A 19,929-nucleotide genomic window follows, 5' to 3' on the forward strand; every position below is an offset into this window, starting at 1 on the left:
GAGTTCTTCAAGCGCTTTCGAAGGACGGAGGGGGGGGGGAGGCAGATAAATCAATGGAATATGTAGAACTGACAAATAGGAATAAGGAACCGGAAGATGGGAGTTGTTAAGGAAGAATGGAAAATTCTCAGAATTATATCTGAAGAATTATGCAAAGCAGGACAAAGCAATAGCGGTATTAATCTAAATCCAGGAGTTTAAAGTAGTTAAAATACAGCGGGAATATTTAAATAAAAGGGGGAATTGGAATATGCAGTTTTAAAGGATAAATCAATCTTCCTCTTCTATTGATTTTCACCGGATGCCATAACCTGCATGCTTGGTTCTGTGCACCTTATTAAAAGGAAGTGAAAAATCTTTTTTATTTATTTATGCGTGTAACAACTGTGGCTCATGTTTTGTTAGCCCAAAAATGGAAAACGAGCGAGGTCCCAACCAAAGAAGAGTGGCAGCTTAAAACTGATGGAATATGCGCAGCTTGCGGACTTAACATATAGAATAAGAGAACAATAAGAACATACGTTTAGAGAAGACTGGAAAACGTTTATTAGAATATATGAGCAATAATTGTGTACAGCTGAAAACGCTGACAGCATTAAGATAAATTCAACGGTGAAAATTAAGTTTCGATGGGTGTAATAATGGAAAACCGATTGGTCTAGTTTTTGTAAAATATGCAGGGATTTATGATATGCAAAATGAACCAAGGGAGGTCATTGATATCTTAAGGATGCATGGCGAAACGTACGGGAAGAATAAGAAATCAAGATAACAAAACTTTTCTAAAAGAATGGAAATGGTTTATTGAATATTTGCAGATAAGTTGTAAACAGATAAGAACATTGGCAGGATTATTGTAATAACCTGCAGTTTTACTCTTGATACACAGTCGTACCTTGGTTTTCGAACAGCTTAGTTCTCGAATGTTTTGGCTCCTGAACGCCGCAAACCCGGAAGTGACTGTTCCGGTTTGTGAACTATTTTTGGAAGCCGAACATCCGATGGGGCTTCTGATTGGCTGCAGGAAGCTCCTGCAGCCAATCGGAAGTCGCGCTTTGGTTTCTGAAAGTTTTGGAACTCTAAAGGACTTCTGGCACGGATTCCGTTTGCCTTCCAAGGTACCACTGTATATTTAAAGAAAATGAACAAATGAGCAAATTAAGTTAATTTGGATATGCACAAGATATTAGAAATAAATTTAAGGAACCGCAGAAACGGGGAAGGAAGTCAAGTTTCGAAATGTCAAGATGGCTGTAAAACTAGTGAAATGTATAAAATTAGTGAAACATATAAAATTGAAATATATAAATATAAATTATTCTTTTAATCTATATATCATCTATCTATCTATCTATCTTAAGGATGCAAAATGCTTACCTGAAATTGCAAAACAGAAAAATTAATAAAAAAGGCGAAGAATCTCTACGTAAAAGGAAAAAAGAGGAGGGGGAAATTGGGGTGGAAATCCCGCTCACCTTCGCTCTCCTTGCTCTTTACCAGAACGGAGCGGACCGGTTTCATCGGCACGTCTTGCTGCGGAAGCCTCTTGAACCCGGATACCAGGGCCAGCCCGCTAGCGCTGCCCCTGTGGCTGTACCCATTGGTGAAGCGCTGCCGGTCTGACCCGCTGTCTTGGCTCCGCCTCCGGTGCCCGCCGTCTTGGCTCCGCCTCCTGCTCCGAACCGGGTGCCTGCGGGGGGCGTCTTCCTCGTCCCGGTAGCGCCCGGAGCTCCTCTCGCTGGACGAATCGCCGTCGTAGCCGCGGTTGTGCTCCGCCTCAGCCTGGCGCCGGCCGCCAGCCACCAACCCGCCCCGTGCGGAAGGCGCCCGGTAGCCGGCATCCTCGTCGGAGTCGCCGTCGCGCAAAGCGGGGCTGGAGAGAGGAAGGCTTTTGGGCGGGCTGGGCTTGGCTACGGGGAGGTGCACTTTCCGGGGGCGCTTGACCGTCTGTGAGAGGAGAAAACGAAATACAATGGTACCTTGGTTCTCAAATGCCTTGGTTACCAAATGCCTTAGTTCTCAAACGCCTTAGTTACCAAATGCCTTGATTCTCAAACGCCTTGGTTCTCAAACGCCTTGCTTACCAAATGCCTTGGTTCTCAAATGCCTTGGTTCTCAAATGCCTTGGTTCTCAAACGCCTTGGTTCTCAAACGCCTTGCTTACCAAACGCCTTGCTTACCAAATGTCTTGGTTACCAAACGCCTTGGTTCTCAAAAGCCTTGGTTACCAAATGCCTTGGTTTTCAAATGCTTTGGTTACCAAATGCCTTGGTTCTCAAATGCCTTGGTTACCAATGCCTTGGTTTTCAAATGCCTTGGTTACCAAATGCCTTGGTTCTCAAATGCCTTGGTTACCAAATGCCTTGGTTCTCAAATGCCTTGGTTCTCAAATGCCTTGTTTCCCAAACGTCGAAAACCCGGAAGTAAGTGTTCCGGTTTCCGAATATTTTTCGGAAGCCGAACGCCCGACGCGGTTGTCGGCTATTGTTTCCAGGGCGCCTGCGCCAATCAGAAGCCACACCTCGGTTTCTGAACATTTCAGAAGTCAAACGGACATCCGGAATGGATTAAGTTTGGCGCTTTTGTTTTTGCTCTTTATTTTGCGTTGTTGAGGCTTTTTTGGTTCATTTGTTTTTGTGACTGTGTGGAACCCAGTTCTGCTACTGATGGATAAATGGATTGTGTGACTGCGGAAATGGATAAAAGCCCACCATCCAAACAATGACTATGATCAGTGCAGGTATGAAAAGTATTTAATTTTGATTCCCAGATACGTCTTGGAATTTCAGTTGTAAAGGTAAAGGGACCCCTGACCATTAGGTCCAGTCGTGGCCGACTCTGGGGGTTGCGGCGCTCATCTCGCTTTACTGGCCAAGGGAGCCGGCGTACAGCTTCCGGGTCATGTGGCCAGCAGGACTAAGCCGCTTCTCGCAAACCAGAGCAGCGCACGGAAACGCCGTTTACCTTCCCGTCGGAGTGGTACCTATTTATCTACTTGCACTTTGACATGCTTTCGAACTGCTAGGTTGGTAGGAGCAGGGACCGAGCAACGGGAGCTCACCCCGTCATTGTGGGGATTCGAACCGCCGACCTTCTGATCGGCAAGTCCTAGGCTCTGTGGTTGGACCCACAGCGCCACCCGCATCCCTTGTATACAAGTTACATCTCGGTAATTATAATAGATCGCTATCAATCCAGAAGTCAGAAAGCCTATGCTCTTGCGAGTGGGGCCCTAAGATATAGCTTCTTTAGCTTACAGTGGTACCTCGGGTTACATACGCTTCAGGTTACATACGCTTCAGGTTACAGACTCCACTAAGCCAGAAATAGTGCTTCAGGTTAAGAACTTTGCTTCAGGATGAGACCAGAAATCGCGCGGTGGCAGCGGGAGGCCCCACTAGCTAAAGTGGTGCTTCAGGTTAGGAACAGTTTCAGGTTAAGAACGGACCTCCGGAACGAATTAAGTCCTTAACCCGAGGTACCACTGTATACGTAAATCTGGCACTGCATCCAACTCCACAGATCGATGACTAGGAAGAACTTTCCGGCGCAAAGAGCTCTTCAGTTCCCTCGGGAGATGGCAGGCTCTCCTCCAGAGGTTTTTAAACAGAGGTTGGGCGGCCATTTGTCAGGGATTCTGCAATTCCCACACAGCCGGGGTTGGACTAGATGACCCTAGGGGCCCGACCTGAGTGAAACCCTTGACGCAGACACAAAGCTTTTGCCTAAACGGGCTTGTAATACTCTCTGTGTCCTAAATATGCCGGTTTGTGTCTAATTACCGTATTTTTCGCTCTATAAGACGCACCAGACCACAAGACGCACCTAGTTTTTGGAGGAGGAAAACAAGAAGAAAAATATTCTGAATCCCAGAAGCCAGAACAGCAAGAGGGATCGCTGCGCAGTGAAAGCAGCAATCCCTCTTGCTGTTCTGGCTTCTGGGATAGCTGCGCAGCCTGCATTCGCTCCATAAGACGCACACACATTTCCCCTTACTTTTTAGGAGGGAAAAAGCGAGTCTTATAGAGCAAAAAATACGGTAGCCTACATTGTAAAAAAAGACACAAAAATTGTGTGCGACAGGCTGCGGTTGGGGGAATCTGCTAACTCAGATTTTGTTAAGAATGCGCCGAGAACGTCGGAGTTATACGGCCTTGAATCAGCGATAGGAGTGGAAACTCTGTTCCGTCGGATAATAACCGGCTCGGACAACGCAGGCCTGCTTTCCCTCAAAGCCTCCGTTTCTGTGTATGCATACAGCTAAATACTGTATTTTTTGCTCTATAAGACTCACTTTTTCCTCCTAAAAAACGTATGTAACCAGAGGTACCACTGTAATAATAATAATAATAATAATAATAATAATAATAGTTCTATGTTCTGTCAGGAATACCCTGTTTCAGTCTCTACAACCACAACAGGCGCTGCAACCTTCCAACAGTTTGACTTCACCTCCGGAGAAAGGCCAATGTCTGAACGCGTCGCAGGGCGGGTTGGACTTGATGACCTCTTGGGGTCCCACCCAACAAATTCAACAATTGTTACCAGCGCACACAGAGCTGCCGTTCTCTCACTGGGAAATGAGCCGCCCCAAAATCTGCAGGGAGACGATCGAAATCCGGGAATTGTAGTGTCGGTAGGCGCCAACCCCGTGAAACTGCAGGACTCTTTTGCCCCGTGCAGGACTCGAACCCACAGCCCTGAGGTTAAGAGTCTCATGCTATTACCCACTGAGCTGTTGCTTAATTTAAAGGCATGTCTCTTCCGGAGCTCTTACTCACAATGTTGGCGGCTTTCCCGCAGCCTTTCAGGGTGTGGATAGCAAAGGAGGAGGACACATTTTCCATGGAGATTCCATTCACCATGGCTATCTTGTCCCGGGTCCTGAAAAAGATGAAAGCCTTGTGAGACGGGCCAAGAGCAATCAGCAAACAAAAAAATTCTGACTCTCCCAAACCATTAAAAAAAAACCTTTCGAGGATTCCATAGAAAGCTCATTTCCCTCTTTCCTGGCTGCTGTGTGGGTTTGCCAAGCCACGGTTTCCAGTTTGTTCACTTCCAGCAAAATAGACTTAAGATCAAACCATGGTTTGTGGGTTTGCCAAGCCACGGTTTCCAGTTTGCTCGCTTCCAGCAAAGTGGACTTAAGATCAAAGCATGGTTTCTGGGTTTGCCAAGCCACGGTTTCCAGTTTGCTCGCTTCCAGCACACTGGACTTCAGATCAAACCATGGTTTCTGGGTTCACCAACCATGGTTCCCTCTTCGTTCGCTTCCAAAACACTGGACTTAAGAGCAAACCACGGTTTCTGGGTTCACCAACCATGGTTTCCAGTGTTCTCACTTCCAGAAAACTGGACTTCAGATCAAACCATGGTTTCTGGGTTCACGAACCATGGTTTCCTCTTCACTCGCTTCCAGCAAACTGGACTTAAGATCAAACCATGGTTTATGGGTTCACCAACCACATTTTCCAGTTTGCTCGCTTCCAGCAAACTGGACTTAAGATCAAACCATGGTTTGTGGGTTTGCCAAGCCACGATTTCCAGTTTGCTTGCTTCCAGCAAACTGGACTTAAGATCAAACCATGGTTTCTGGGTTCACCAACCACAGTTTCCAGTTTGCTCGCTTCTAGCAAACCGGACTTCAGATCAAACCATGGTTTCCTGGCAGCCTGCTAAAGCTGCCTGGTTTAAGGCTACTCACTGGAGCCGGCCATCAGCTGGGCCCCCGGGCACCACGTCGGAGATGATGATGGATGTGTCTCCGTCGACGCCGCTGGGGCGATCCCGGCCTCCCGATATGGCAATGCCAAAGCCCCTCCGGGGATCCTGCATGGAAAGAGGCCCAAAGCAGATGTCAGTTCCCTTCTGCACTCCAATTTAATTTGATTCCAGTTTGTTTGCTTCCAGAAAACTGGACTTAAGCTTAAACCATGGTTTCTGGGTTCACCAACTAATGTTTCCAATTCTCTTGCTTCCAGAAAACTGGACTTAAGATCAAACCATGGTTTGTGGGTTCCCTAACCATGGTTTCCAGTTCGCTCACTTCCAGAAAACTCGACTGAAGATCAAACCATGGTTTCTGGGTTTAGCAACTATGGTTTTCCGTCCGTTTGCTTCCAGAAAACTGGAGTTTAGATCAAACCATGGTTTGTGGGTTTACCAACCATGGTTTCCTCTTCGTTCGCTTCCAAAACACTGGACTTAAGAGCAAACCACGGGTTGTGAGTTCACCAATCATGGTTTCCATGGTTCCAGAAAACTGGACTTAAGATCAAACCACAGTTTGTTGGTCTGTTGGTTGAGCAAAAAAGGGGTGAAGAAGCTTCTGCAAACTTCTTTGTGGATGCGCCGGGGAGGGGAAGGGAAAGCTCACCAGGTCTTTTTTTTCCAGATTTGATGAAGTGAAGGGCCGTGGTTGGAATTGTGGAGGTTTTTTTTTTAGGATTTTACCCCAGGAGATAATCTGCCACAGGGTCTGGATTAAACCGACCGGTGGGCCGGATTGGGTCCCCAAAACGGACTTTGGGCATGCCTGCTGTATACTATATTTTCCTTCTCCTTTCAAGCATTAATATATTTTTTTAAAGCAAAAACACACACAAATCAGAAAACCATCCGCTTATTTCTTGGGCTTATTCTGCTTATTGGTCTGTCACCCCCCAACTGTATTACCTGGGTTATGAAGGCGCCCAAAATACGTTAAAGCAAAGATTATGGGATAATGCACACAGTGACTTGCAATCTCGATCACACGCAGTCTGTAGTCCGCTGGCAGTAGGAGTACAATATGGGCATGTCTTTAAATTAACACCTTACATTAAAAACCTGGCAATACCAAACTATTGAAGGCTTTTCACCAAAGCCAGACTAAACGTCTTTCCTTCTGCAGTGTTGAGAGGAGTTCCCTACCAGGACAGACTTGGCTCGTGTGCTCAAGACATCGATTCCATAAAACGTATTTTGTTGCATTGTGCAAAATACGAGCAGGCCAGGGCTGAACTGATATAACCCTTGCTGGTCCCTTTACCGGGAAAATCAGAGGCTCACTATGTCAGGTTCCTATTGGAAGACCTGACAAACGCTAGAACGTTAGCAGCGGCAAAATTTTTATCGGTGGTTGCAAGAACAAATGAGCCCTATATTCTAAACAAAATGCTTGTTTAACCTGGAGGTAGGCTGTATGAATTGTGTATTGCTTTGTAACAATTTGTTGGGTCTCTGGACCGTAATAAAGATTGTTGTTGTTGTTATTCTGCTTATTTCTCAAATCACTCACCCTGCTTAGCGTTACTGTATACTGTTCCCAGATTATCATCTCCTCCATGTCTGCAACCTAGGAAAAGAAGGAAAACGTTATAAAACAACTTTAGGGATATACACAATCAGAAAGAGAGCAGGCAGCCAAAGAATTAGCCCTTTATGTCAAATCAATGTCTGATTTACTTTCTGTTTTCTCTCTTAAAAAGCCCCTTTTACACATTGGAGGGGGTTGGACTTAGATGCCCCTTGAGGGTCCCTTAAAAGGTAAAGGTAAAGGGACCCCTGACCATTAGGTCCAGTCGCAGACGACTCTGGGGTTGCAGCGCTCATCTCGCTCTATAGGCCAAGGGAGCCGGCATACAGCTTCTGGGTCATGAGGCCAGCAGGACTAAGCCGCTTCTGGCAAACCAGAGCAGCGCACGGAAACGCCGTTTACCTTCCTGCCAGAGTGGTACCTATTTATCTCCTTGCACTTTGACGTGCTTTTGAACTGCTAGGTTGTCAGGAGCAGGGACTGAGCAACGGGAGCTCACCCCGTCGCGGGGATTCGAACCGCCAACCTTCTGATCGGCAAGTCCTAGGCTCTGTGGTTTAACCCACAGCGCCACCTGCGTCCCTTTGAGGGTCCCTTGCAACTCTATAATTCTATGATTTTCAGCTTCCTCACCTGCTCTGTCCTTTCCTTCGACTCTCCATTGCCAACTAACACTCACTACATTTATGCACATGTGGTGGAAGCGTAAGAGAATTTTGGGATAGCATATATAATGATATTTTAAAAGATATTTAAATTCTCTTCTCCCAAAAAAACCTGAGGCCTTCCTATTAGGAACTGCCGTATTTTTCGCTCTGTAAGATGCACCAGACCATAAGACACACCTAGTTTTTGGAGGAGGAAAACAAGAAAAAAATATTCTGAATCCCAGGAGCCAGAACAGCAAGAGGGATTGTTTCACAGTGAAAGCAGCAATCCCTCTTGCTGTTCTGGCTTCTGGGATAGCTGCGCAGCCTCCATTCGCTCCATAAGACGCACAGACATTTACCCCTTACTTTTTAGGAGGGAAAAAGTGAGTCTTATAGAGCAAGAAATACAGTATGTCCATGGAAATCAAGAGAAATCGTAAACCTCTTTCATGAACGCAACCACAGCGGTTAGGATTTTAATAGCAAATCATTGGAAAAGTGATAACATAACCCCACAAAAACCAACTGGCAAGCAAAAATGAGAGAATATTTACAACTTGCAAGGATGACAGGGAGATTAAGAGGAAGCTCAGTACCAGAAAGTTAATAAAGACTGGACAATGTTTAAAGAATACCTTAAAAACCATTGTGACAACGGTCAACTCCTGGCAGACTTAGAATGAATCTTGAAATACAAAGAAAGTCTATAGCAGAATGTTCTTGATAAGAAATGGAGAAAAAATAATAACAATAATGAACTGTGTACAGATTAACAAAATGTAAATTAGTACAATGAGAAGAATCGGAAGTTCATGTCGAAGCTGTGTTGGTGCTGTAATGTAGTTTGTATTATAAGTATTGTCTAAGTTAAAATGATGAGTTATGTGTAAATTGATGTTGATTGATGTTTAATGAAGATTAAATTTTAAAAAAACACCACCCACATACCCCCTTTCCTTAATCCATCGCCTATTATTATTATTATTATTATTATTTATATACCATCCTATACCCAGAGGTCTCAGGGCGGTTCGCAGAACGAAACCAAAATACAAAACCACAAAATATATAATCAAAATAAAAACAACAACCCAATACCCTGCCCCTTACTTCCGCAACCCTTCCCTTCAGGCATAGAATCACAGAATTGTGTCGTTGGGTTCCCCGAGGGTCATCTAGGCTGACCCCGTGAAAATGGAGGAATCGTGTTGCGCCTCGAGCTCAAGATCTCCCCCACAAAGTTGCTCTCACCCCAGGGACCCCCGTTCGTGAGAGTTTTGTCCCAGCTGAACTAACAATTCCACACTCCTCGTGGCAAGCAAGCCGCTGACATCTCGACGGCTCCCTTTCTCCTCCCCTGCCAACTTGGAATGTTTGGGGACATTCCGTGACCTCACAGAAGCACGAGCCAAACAGCGGCTAGAAGATCACAAGCGGCCTTTTTCTCCTGAAAAGAGATCAACAGGATCCCTCCAGGGCACACCGCAGCTCAGATACGATACAGTGGTACCTCTGGTTAAATATTTAATTCGTTCCGGAGGTCTGTACTTAACCTGAAACTGTACTTAACCTGAAGCACCACTTTAGCTAATGGGGCCTCCCGCTGCTGCTGCGCCGCCGGAGCACGATTTCTGTTCTCAGCCTGAAGCAAAGTTCTTAACCTGAAGCACTATTTCTGGGTTAGCGGAGTCTGTAACCTGAGGCGTATGTAACCTGAAGCATCTGTAACCTGAGGTACCACTGTACAATACGATAATCTGAAACTGAAAATCTACACCAGATATTCAGAAACCAACAAGCCTGCTATCCCAGCTATCCCAGCCTGTGTGCCCTCTAAAAACTCTGATACCCCATAATTAAATACAATATACTCCCATAGAGACTACCTTAAAGGTAAAGGGATCCCTGACCATTAGGTCCAGTCGTGGCCGACTCTGGGGTTGCGGCGCTCATCTTGCTTTACTGGCCGAGGGAGCCGGCGTACAGCTTCCAGGTCATGTGGCCAGCAGGACTAAGCTGCTTCTGGCAAACCAGGGCAGCACATGGAAATGCCGTTTACCTTCCCGCCGGAGCGGGACCTATTTATCTACTTACACTTTGGGGTGCTTTCGAACTGCTAGGTGGGCAGCAGCAGGGACTGAGCAACGGGAGCTCACCCCGTCGTTGCGGGGATTCGAACTGCCGACCTTCTGATCGGCAAGGCCTAGGCTCTGTGGTTTAACCCACATCGCCACCTGCGTCCCTTTGAGGGTCCCTTGAAATTCTATAATTCTATGATTTTCCGCTTCCTCACCTGCTCTGTCCTTTCCTTCGACTCTCCATTGCCAACTAACTCACTACATTTATGCACATGTGGTGGAAGCGTAAGAGAATTTTGGGATAGCATATATAATGATATTTTAAAAGATATTTAAATTCTCTTCTCCCAAAAAAACCTGAGGCCTTCCTATTAGGAATTGCCGTATTTTTCGCTCTGTAAGACGCACCAGACCACAAGACGCACCTAGTTTTTGGAGGAGGAAAACAAGAAAAAAAATATTCTGAATCTCAGAAGCCAGAACAGCAAGAGGGATTGCTGCACAGCGAAAGCAGCAATCCCTCTTCCTGTTCTGGCTTCTGGGATAGCTGCGCAGCCTCCATTCGCTCCATAAGACGCACAGACATTTACCCCTTACTTTTTAGGAGGGAAAAAGTGAGTCTTATAGAGTAAAAAATACGGTATGTCCATGGAAATCAAGAGAAATCGTAAACCTCTTTTCATGAACACAACCACAGCGGCTAGAATTTTAATAGCAAATCATTGGAAAAGTGATAACATAACCCCACAAAAACCAACTGGCAAGCAAAAATGAGAGAATATTTACAACTCGCAAGGATGACAGGGAGATTAAGAGGAAACTCAGTACCAGAAAGTTAATAAAGACTGGACAATGTTTAAAGAATACCTTAAAAACCATTGTGACAACGGTCAACTCCTGGCAGACTTAGAATGAATCTTGAAATACAAAGAAAGTCTATAGCAGAATGTTCTTGATAAGAAATGGAGAAAAAATAATAACAATAATGAACTGTGTACAGATTAACAAAATGTAAAATAGTACAATGAGAAGAATCGGAAGTTCGTGTCGAAGGTGTGTTGGTGTCGTAATTTGGTTTGTATTATAAGTATTGTCTAAGTTAAAATTATGAGTTATGTGTAAATTGATGTTGATTGATGTTTAATGAAGATTAAATTTTAAAAAAACACCACCCACATACCCCCTTTCCTTAATCCATCGCCTATTATTATTATTATTATTATTATTTATATACCATCCTATACCCAGAGGTCTCAGGGTGGTTTGCAGAACGAAACCAAAATACAAAACCACAAATATATAAGCAAAATAAAAACAACAACCCAATACCCTGCCCCTTACAGCAACCCTTCCCTTCTGGCATAGAATCGCAGAATCGTATCGTTGGGACCCCGGGGGTCATCTAGGCTGACCCCGTGAAAATGGAGGAATCGTGTTGCCCTCGAGCTCAAGATTTCCCCCACAAAGTTGCTCTCACCCCTGGGACCCCCGTTCGCGAGAGTTTTGTCCCAGCCAAACTAACAACCACACGCTCCTCGCGGCAAGCGAACCGCTGGCATCTCGACGGCTCCCTTTCTCCTCCCCTGCCAACTTGGAATGTTTGGGGACATTCCGTGACCTCACAGAAGCACGAGCCAAACAGCGGCTAGAAGATCACAAGCGGCCTTTTTCTCCTGAAAAGGGATCAACAGGATCCCTCCAGGGCACACCACAGCTCAGATATGATACAGTGGTACCTCTGGTTAAGTATTTAATTCGTTCCGGAGATCTGTACTTAACCTGAAAATGTACTTAACCTGAAGCACCACTTTAGCTAATGGGGCCTCCGCTGCTGCTGCGCCGCCGGAGCACAATTTCTGTTCTCAGCCTGAAGCAAAGTTCTTAACCTGAAGCACTATTTCTGGGTTAGCGGAGTCTGTAACCTGAGGCATATGTAACCTTAAGCGTCTGTAACCCGAGGTACCACTGTACAATACGATAATCTTTATTGTCATTGTCCCATACAGAACAACAAAACTGAAAATCTACACCAGATATTCAGAAACCAACAAGCCTGCTATCCCAGCTATCCCAGCCTGGTTAGCCCCCTAAAAACTCTGATACCCCATAATTAAATACAATATACTCCCATAGAGACTACCTTAAAGGTAAAGGGACCCCTGACCATTAGGTCCAGTCGTGGCCGACTCTGGGGTTGCGACGCTCATCTCGCTTTATTGGCCAAGGGAGCCGGCGTACAGCTTCCGGGTCATGTGGCCAGCAGGACTAAGCCGCTTCTGGCGAACCAGAGCAGTGCACGGAAACGCCATTTATCTTCCCGCCAGAGCGGTACCTATTTATCTACTTGCACTTTGACGTGCTTTCGAACTGCTAGGTGGGCAGGAGCAGGGACTGAGCAACGGGAGCTCACCCTGTCGTGGGGATTTGAACCGCTGACCTTCCGATCGGCAAGTCCTAGGCTCTGTGGTTTAACCCCTAGAGACTACCTTACACTGCGTTTAAAACCAAAATCGCATTTGGATAGAAACTGTTTCTCAGACGGCTAGTCCTGGTCTTTATAAACCTATACCTTCTTCCAGAAGGCAGAAGCTGAAAGAGATCATTTCCGGGGTGCGCACTATCCTGCGCTATCTCTGCCACTTTCTTATGGCACCTGGAAGCATAGATTTGATCCAAGGTGGGAAGAGCGCACCCAATTATTCTCTCCGCAGTCTTTACAACCCTGGACAGCATTGTTTTTTCCCTGGCCGTGCAGCTCCCAAACCACACACACAGACCATAAGTTAATACACTCTCCACAGTACAATGGTAAAATGCCATCAACAGCTCCTTTGAGAGATTGTTTTCCCGGAGGATTCTCAGAAAATATAACCTCTGCTTTGCTCTCTTCATCAGGTCTTTGCTGTTTTCTCCCAGGTTAGGTCTCTCAACTCCATTCCCAGAAATCGAAACACCAAGACCTGTTCCACGCACGTCCCCTCAGTAATAAGAGTTGTGTATTTATGGAAGTTGATGCTCCGGGCATTGGGGAATAGCTGCTACCAGGTGAGGTGGCAATGAGGGAAATCTTTTGCTTGCTGCTCCTTTCTCAGCCAGACTCTAATAACTTGTTGTTGTTTAGTCGTTTAGTTGTGTCCGCCTCTTTGTGACCCCCTGGACCAGAGCACGCCAGGCCCTCCTGTCTTCCCGCAGTTTGGTCAAACTCATGCTGGTCTCTTCGAGAACACTGTCCCACCATCTCATCCTCTGTCGTCCCCTTCTCCTTGCGCCCTCCATCTTTCCCAGCATCAGGGTCTTTTCCAGGGAGTCTTCTCTTCTCCTGAGGTGGCCAAAGTCTTGGAGCCTCAGCTTCAGGATCTGTCCTTCCAGTGAGCACTCAGGGCTGATTTCCTTCAGAATGGAGAGGTTGGATCTTCTTGCAGTCCATGGGACTCTCAAGAGTCTCCTCCAGCACCAGAATTCAAAAGCATCCATTCTTCGGCGATCAGCCTTCTTGATGGTCCAGCTCTCGCTTCCATACATCACTACTGGGAAAACCAGAGCTTTAACTATATGGACCTTTGTTGGCAAAATGACTCCTGTCTTCCACTGCCTGATGCAGTTTGGTCAAAGTCATGTTTGTAGCTTCGAGAACACTGTCCAACCATCTCGTCCTCTGTTGTCCCCTAATAACTAAAAGGTCCCCTAATAATTTTATAGACTTTTGTCATGTTGCTCCTCACGCCCCTTTACTTTAAAACTAAATAGTCCCAAACCTTTCAATCCCCTCGATCATCCGAGTCGCCCCTTCCTGAACTTTTTCCAATGTCCGCTTTGAGAAGAGGCGACCAGACCCCAAAAGCACCATAGATTTCTACAATTGCGTTAACAACCACCACCACCACAATTTATTATTTATACCCTGCCCATCTGGCTGGGTTTCCCCAGCCACTATGGGCGGCTCCCAGCAGATTAATAATAATAACAATAATTTATTTATATCCCGCCTGCCCCAGCCGAAACAGGGCTCAGAGCTGCTAATAACATAAAATCACAATCCATTAATTGAAATACATTCTAAAATCAATTCATTCTAAATATTAAAAGCACAACAGAACATCAAACACTTCCCTAAACAGGGCTGCCCTCAGATGTCTTCTAAAAGTCAGATAGTTTATTTCCTTGAAAACTGATGGGAGGGCGTTCCACAGGGTGGGTGCCACCACCGAGAAGGCCCTCTGTCTGGTTCCCTGCAACCTCGCTTCTCGCAGGGAGGGAACCGCCAGAAGGCCCTCAGCGCTGGACCTCAGTGTCCGGGCCGGACAATGGGGGTGGAGATGCTCTTTCATGGATACTGGACCATTTAGGGCTTTCAAGGTCAGCACCAACACTTTGAATTGTGCTTGGAAACGTCCTGGGAGCCAATGCAGATCTCTCAGGACCAGTGTTATGTGGTCCCAGCAGCCACTCCCAGTCCCCAGTCTGGCTGCCGCATTCTGGATTAGTTGTGGTTTCCGGGTCACCTTCAAAGGTAGCCCCACGGAGAGCGAATTGCAGTAGTCCAAGCGGGAGATAACCAGAGTATGCGCCACTCTGGCCAGACAGTCTGCGGGCAGGGAGGGTCTCATCCTGCATACCAGATGGAGCTGCCCTAGACACAGAATTGACCTGCACCTCCATGGACAGCTGTGAGTCCAGAATGACCCCCAGGCTGTGCAGCTGGTCCTTTGGGGGCATAGTCACCCCATTCAGGACCAGGGAGTCCCCCAAACCTGCCCGCCCCCTGTCCCCCCAAAACAGTACAGCTGTCTTGTCAGGATTCAACCTTAAGCATAGATTTGTACGGCGGCAATAACGATGCCTTCATCGCGGGGGGTCAGACTAGATGACTCTAGGGGTCCCTTGCAACTCTACCATTCTATAAAATCAGCCCTTTTTATTTCCCTAAATGACCCCTAGCGTGGGATTTGCTGCTGCAAAACAAAGCACTATCACGTGTGACAAAACGCTATCTGTCCCCTCCCCAAAATCAATGCAAACCAAGCCAATTTTTTATTTACTTCTAATTGAAGAAGGGAGCTGTTTACGCTTGCTTTTAAAAACGAGCTTTTTTTACTAGCCCCGATTTATTTAATTTATTTTATTTTCCGGAGGGTATATAGAGTCTGTAATAATTGGCTTACCTCAGGTGGGGGTCTAAGGCGATAATGACGCCTTGAAATCTGCCACTCAGAAGCATGGAGGTATTTCTATAAGCGGATCAGCTCTTTCTTTGGCTGAAAAACCTGGCTCTCTTTAAAGAAATAAATAACTTAACTGCCAGCAGGCAGATAAAGCATTCCAAGAAGTTTTGGAAGAAGGGGGGGGCGGGAATAATTCGTGGTGAAATTAGGTCAAGGTGGCTGAAGAAAGGATGTGGCGAATGTTGCTGAAAGGGAGAGGAAGAGAAGGGGGGGGAGAGAAAGAACGAAAGAAAGAAAGAGGCAGAGAGAGAGAGAGAGAGAGAGAGAGGGAAAGAAAGAAAGAAAGAGGGGGGAGAGAGGGAGAAAGAAAGAAAGAAAGAAAGAAAGAGGGGGGAGAGAGGGAGAAAGAAAGAAAGAAAGAAAGAAAGAAAGAAAGAAAGAAAGAAAGAAAGAGAAAGGGGAAGAAAGAGAGGGGGAGAGAGAGAGAGAGAGAGAGAGAGAAAGAAAGAGAAAGAGGGAGAGAGAGAGAGAGAGAGAGGGAGAGAGAAAGAAAGAAAGAAAGAAAGAAAGAAAGAAAGAAAGAGGGGTCTACGAAATACTTCGGTGGAGGGTTAAAAGGTAAAGGTAAAGAGACCCCTGACCATTAGGTCCAGTTGTGGCTGACTCTGGGCTTGCGGCACTCATCTCGCTTTACTGGCCGAGGGAGCCGGCATACAGCTTCCGGTTAACTGCGGGCAAAAACATTATATGTGCCCGGCCTAAGATAAAAATATTATATGTGCCCAGCCGAACATCTTTCCATAAAAGAAATCCCTTCTTTGCCGGGGCTCCAAGGCGACCCCTTCCAACTCTTAACGATTTGCACAGCTCGTAGTTAAACTATGGAACTCCCCGCCACAGGAGGCCGGGATGGTCCTCGACTTGGATGGCTTTAAAAGAGGGCAAGGGAAATTCACGGAGGAGGGGAGTCTGGCTTTCGGTGACCACTAGGCATGATGGCTATAGCCGGCTTCCCCGGTTGGGGGCAGCAAGGCTCCTGAACGCCAGTTTCTGGACACAAAGGAGGGGAGAGGGGTGTCTAGTTTGGGTCCAGATTGCGGGTTTGCCATTGGGGTATGTGGATGGTCTGATCCACAGGTCTCTTCGGATACCCATGTGTAATTCTGCGGTCGCCGCCTTGCCCCAATACTGCCTGCTCTGACCGACAGCCGTTCTCCAGCGTCTCAGGCTGAGAGAGGGGTCTCTCCCCTCCAAAAAAAATCACATTCTTAACCAGGGAGGAGGATGCAACCTGCAACCTCCGGCGCTTGCAAACGCCGGCGCTCTACCCACTCAGCGACATTCCCCTCATGCCTCTTGAAGTCCGTACAAATGGAGGAGGCTCTCAAACGCTCTCAAGGTTTCCTGAATCGCTCACCTGGATGTAAAAGCTAAAGGGACCCCTGACCATTAGGTCCAGTCGTGACCGACTCTGGGGTTGCGGCGCTCATCTCGCTTTACTGGCCGAGGGAGCCGGCGTACAGCTTCTGGGTCGTGTGGCCAGCAGGACTGAGCCGCTTCTGGCGAACCAGAGCCGCGCATGGAAATGCCGTTTACCTTCCCGCCGGAGAGGTACCTATTTATCTACTTGCACTTTGATGTGCTTTCAAACTGCTAGGTGGGCAGGAGCAGGGACCGAGCAACGGGAGCTCACCCCGTCATTGCGGGGATTCGAACCGCCGACCTTCTGATCAGCAAGCCCTAGGCTCTGTGGTTTAACCCACAGCGCCACCCTTGTCCTCACCTGGAGAGCCAGGCCCCAAATGGGTAAACAGCCACTCTCACAGAAAGGCCAATCCCACATTCCTGGGACACTGAAACTACAGGAAGTCCCCTTTGTTGTCCTAGTGAGAGCGGTTCACGCATAGCCAACACCCAAACAGAGCTTCGCTCCTCTGCCCTTTCGAAACGGCAGGGTTAATATCAGGCCAAGAGGCCACAACAGGCAGTTTCTCCATGCCAGGAGACAAGACACACCTGTTGGATTTCTGTCTGTTTTACAAGGAAGCAAGGTGGAAAACTTCGGTTGCAGGGAGAGGTTGACTCCTAAACTGCAGTTTTCCCCACGAGAAAGAAGCAATCCGCCTTTTTCATCCGCAAAACCCAGGATCCCCCCACCCAAAAACCCCCACAACCCCAGTCCTCTTGACTCGTGGCAAAATGCACTCTGCACGCACCCAGAGACACAGCTTTCAAACTCCGTGTCCAAAGGACGCCCTGGATTAATCTAAACACTCTAACCCAGAAAGAAAAGTGGTAGGTACCTCTGAGCATGTCCAGAGCGCCAGGCCCTCACCCCCAAATTAACAACCCACCTGCCCATAGCTGTCAACGTTTCCCTTTTTTAAATTCCCTTATTCCAAATAGGATTCCTCGCGAGAAAAGGGGAAAGTCGACAGCTAGGCGCCTGCCTCAAATGGCCGTGAGATTAAGGCTGCAAATTTAAAGCACACACACCCCAGGGGAAAAATAATCTGGGGAACTGTAGCGTGCAGCTACACGCTACGGTTCCCAGGCTCCTGTCCTTTCAATTAAACGCGGCTCAGGTTACACGTTTCCCTCCGCAACCGCCTTGCCAGAAAAAAATAGAGAAAACAAGAATGTTGTTAAGCTGGGCGGACAAACCTCCTCGTTTCCCGGCTCAGAGATAAGCCCGTATTTCTTTGCAGGCTGGAAGTAGGTCGTGAGGTGAAGGCTAACACAGAACGCAAAATCTACTTGCCTGAAATCGCACGGCCATGGTGCTCAGAGCCAGCTTGGGCCAAACATCTTTGCCAGGTGGGAAACAGGTGTGCTCACCTGTCCGCAGCCCCGAGGAGATTTGCCCAGGCCCGACCGAAGGCAGGCTTCCAGAATATATATATTTATATTCCAGGTTTTCTCCCCCCTGTCGCCTCTGGTTTTCCTTCCTCTTCCGCACCCCGGGCCCCACCTCTTCCAGCGAACAGGTGTACCCTCCCCAAAGACACACCTAGATTCCAGGTGGAGCCAGAACTCTCCAGTTCCCTCGCCGGCTGGCAGAGGCCCCCAAGGAAAACCGCTCGGTCCAGAGAAACTTCAAAAACAGGGAATTCTCGGCTGCCTCTCGCAAAGAAAACATCTCCCAAGATCTGCCTCTGGCCGGCTCGCGACGGACCGGGGGTTTCCGATAACCACAAGGACACTGAGAAAGCAACAAAGGCTGAAATCCTATCCGGGGCCGGACACCGGAAGCGGCCTTATCTGGAGTCGGCTCCCTCTCTCTCTGTGGTGTCGCCAGCACGGGCTGGCAGCTGCCGGCCAGGATTTTGGAGGTCTCCCCTCCCGCTGCCAAGTAGCGGAATCGAGGCCGGGAGATTTTGCAGGATGGAGCTACGGAAATAAATAAGGCTGGACCGGGAGAGGCCGGCTGCTGTTGGGCTGGACTGCTGCAATGCTATCTTTACGGGGCTTTCCTTTCGCTCGATAGGGCACGACGCCGCAGCACGATCCTAGAATTGTAGAGGGGGGAAAGGGACCCCGGAAGTCATCTAGTCCAACCCCTTGCAATGAAGGAATTTGCACGTGGAATTGGGTCTAAGAGTGTAGCCCCCAACTTGGTGCCCTCTACGCGTCTCGGACTACAACGCCCATCGTCCACTGCTAGCTTAGCGGTGGACGATGGGCGTTGTAGTCCGAAAGCTGGAAACCGGTCGGCTGGGGGGGGGTATTGTTTTGTTTGTTATTATGCTGTGTATTTTTATGTGTTTTATATTGCAAGCCTACCCAGACATGCGGAATGTAGGCATGTGTTTTTTCATCCGCTTATTAGCTTATCCTTGATTTTATTTTCTGAACGTTTTATGCTTGTTTTTTAATATATAGTCTCCCTGTTTTATTCTTCTTTGAAGTTCCGTTGCAACCAAGCAGAATAGAACCCTTGCAAAACAAAAGAATAAAATAAATTTAAAAAACACGTCGACTTGGGTCTAAGAGTGCAGCCCCCAACTTGGTGCCCTCTATGCGTCTTGGACTACAACGCCCATCGTCCACTGCTAGCTTAGCGGTGGACGATGGGAGTTGTAGTCCGAAAGCTGGAAACCTGTTTTGTTTGTTATTATGCTGTGTATTTTTGCGTGTTTTATATTGCAAACCGCCTTGTGGATCCTCGGGTGAAGGGTGTATAGAAATGTTATTATCAATAATAATGAAATCCAAAACCTGCGCCAGCGGGGGCTTATGGGAGTTATAGGAGCAGGTAAACAGTGCCTCCATGCAGCAGTTTTATTCTCATAAGCCTGAAAATCCAGGGCTTACCTTTGCTCCTCAATCATCTATCCCTCTTTCCCTATCTACCTTTGCATTCCACTTCTCTCAGTGGCAAATATTGACAGGCGGCTGTGAAAGGGGAAATCTGTATTTGAGGTTAGCGGACTCAAACAGACACAAAGACCGGTGGTTGGTCAACAGCGGACGGGGTCAGGTGGGTTAGGAAAATCCCACAGGATCTTACAAATCTATTTCTCGGAGCTCAGAATTGCAGCTAGATCGCAGACAAACAAAGGACAGACTCAGAAATTGACCCCTTTGGCTTAACCTCTTAGGCTCCGCTGCCTTCATTTCAACTCTGGCGCTAGTGTCCCTCTCCATTTACAGATTTGCAAGGTCCTCGGGGCAGAGATCTTAAAAAGCCAGCTCTCCGGAATACCTCGGCGGAAGCATTTTCCCCCAGAATGCACATTCGA

At 47.3% G+C, this 19,929-nt stretch overlaps 2 protein-coding genes across 6 annotated transcripts in view; one reads left to right on the forward strand and one right to left on the reverse strand.

Annotated features, from left to right (window-relative positions):
* Nucleotides 1–19,929, forward strand: part of GAMT (guanidinoacetate N-methyltransferase) — a 230,584-nt gene that overhangs the window by 60,964 nt on the left and 149,691 nt on the right. The gene's annotated exons all lie outside the window — the stretch shown is intronic.
* TJP3 (tight junction protein 3) overlaps nt 1–19,929 on the reverse strand; it is a 60,002-nt gene that overhangs the window by 34,680 nt on the left and 5,393 nt on the right. The window contains exons 1-5 of one of the 4 annotated variants that reach the window (XM_083421449.1): nt 17,949–18,616; nt 7,280–7,336; nt 5,705–5,829; nt 4,782–4,884; nt 1,476–1,947 (exon numbers count right to left, since the gene is read on the reverse strand). In XM_083421449.1, coding sequence (XP_083277575.1) covers nt 1,476–1,947; nt 4,782–4,884; nt 5,705–5,829; nt 7,280–7,336; nt 17,949–17,966 — 775 coding nt within the window. In that variant the 5' untranslated portion in view covers nt 17,967–18,616. Of the gene's footprint in view, nt 1–1,475; nt 1,948–4,781; nt 4,885–5,704; nt 5,830–7,279; nt 7,337–8,582; nt 8,610–17,948; nt 18,617–19,929 lie in introns of those variants that run through there. The other 3 variants (XM_083421452.1, XM_083421450.1, XM_083421451.1) reach the window with 3 other exon arrangements.

Source organism: Podarcis tiliguerta (genome assembly GCF_965153285.1).
Source record: "Podarcis tiliguerta genome assembly, chromosome: 18".
In the NCBI taxonomy this organism is placed as follows: Eukaryota; Metazoa; Chordata; class Lepidosauria; order Squamata; family Lacertidae; genus Podarcis; species Podarcis tiliguerta.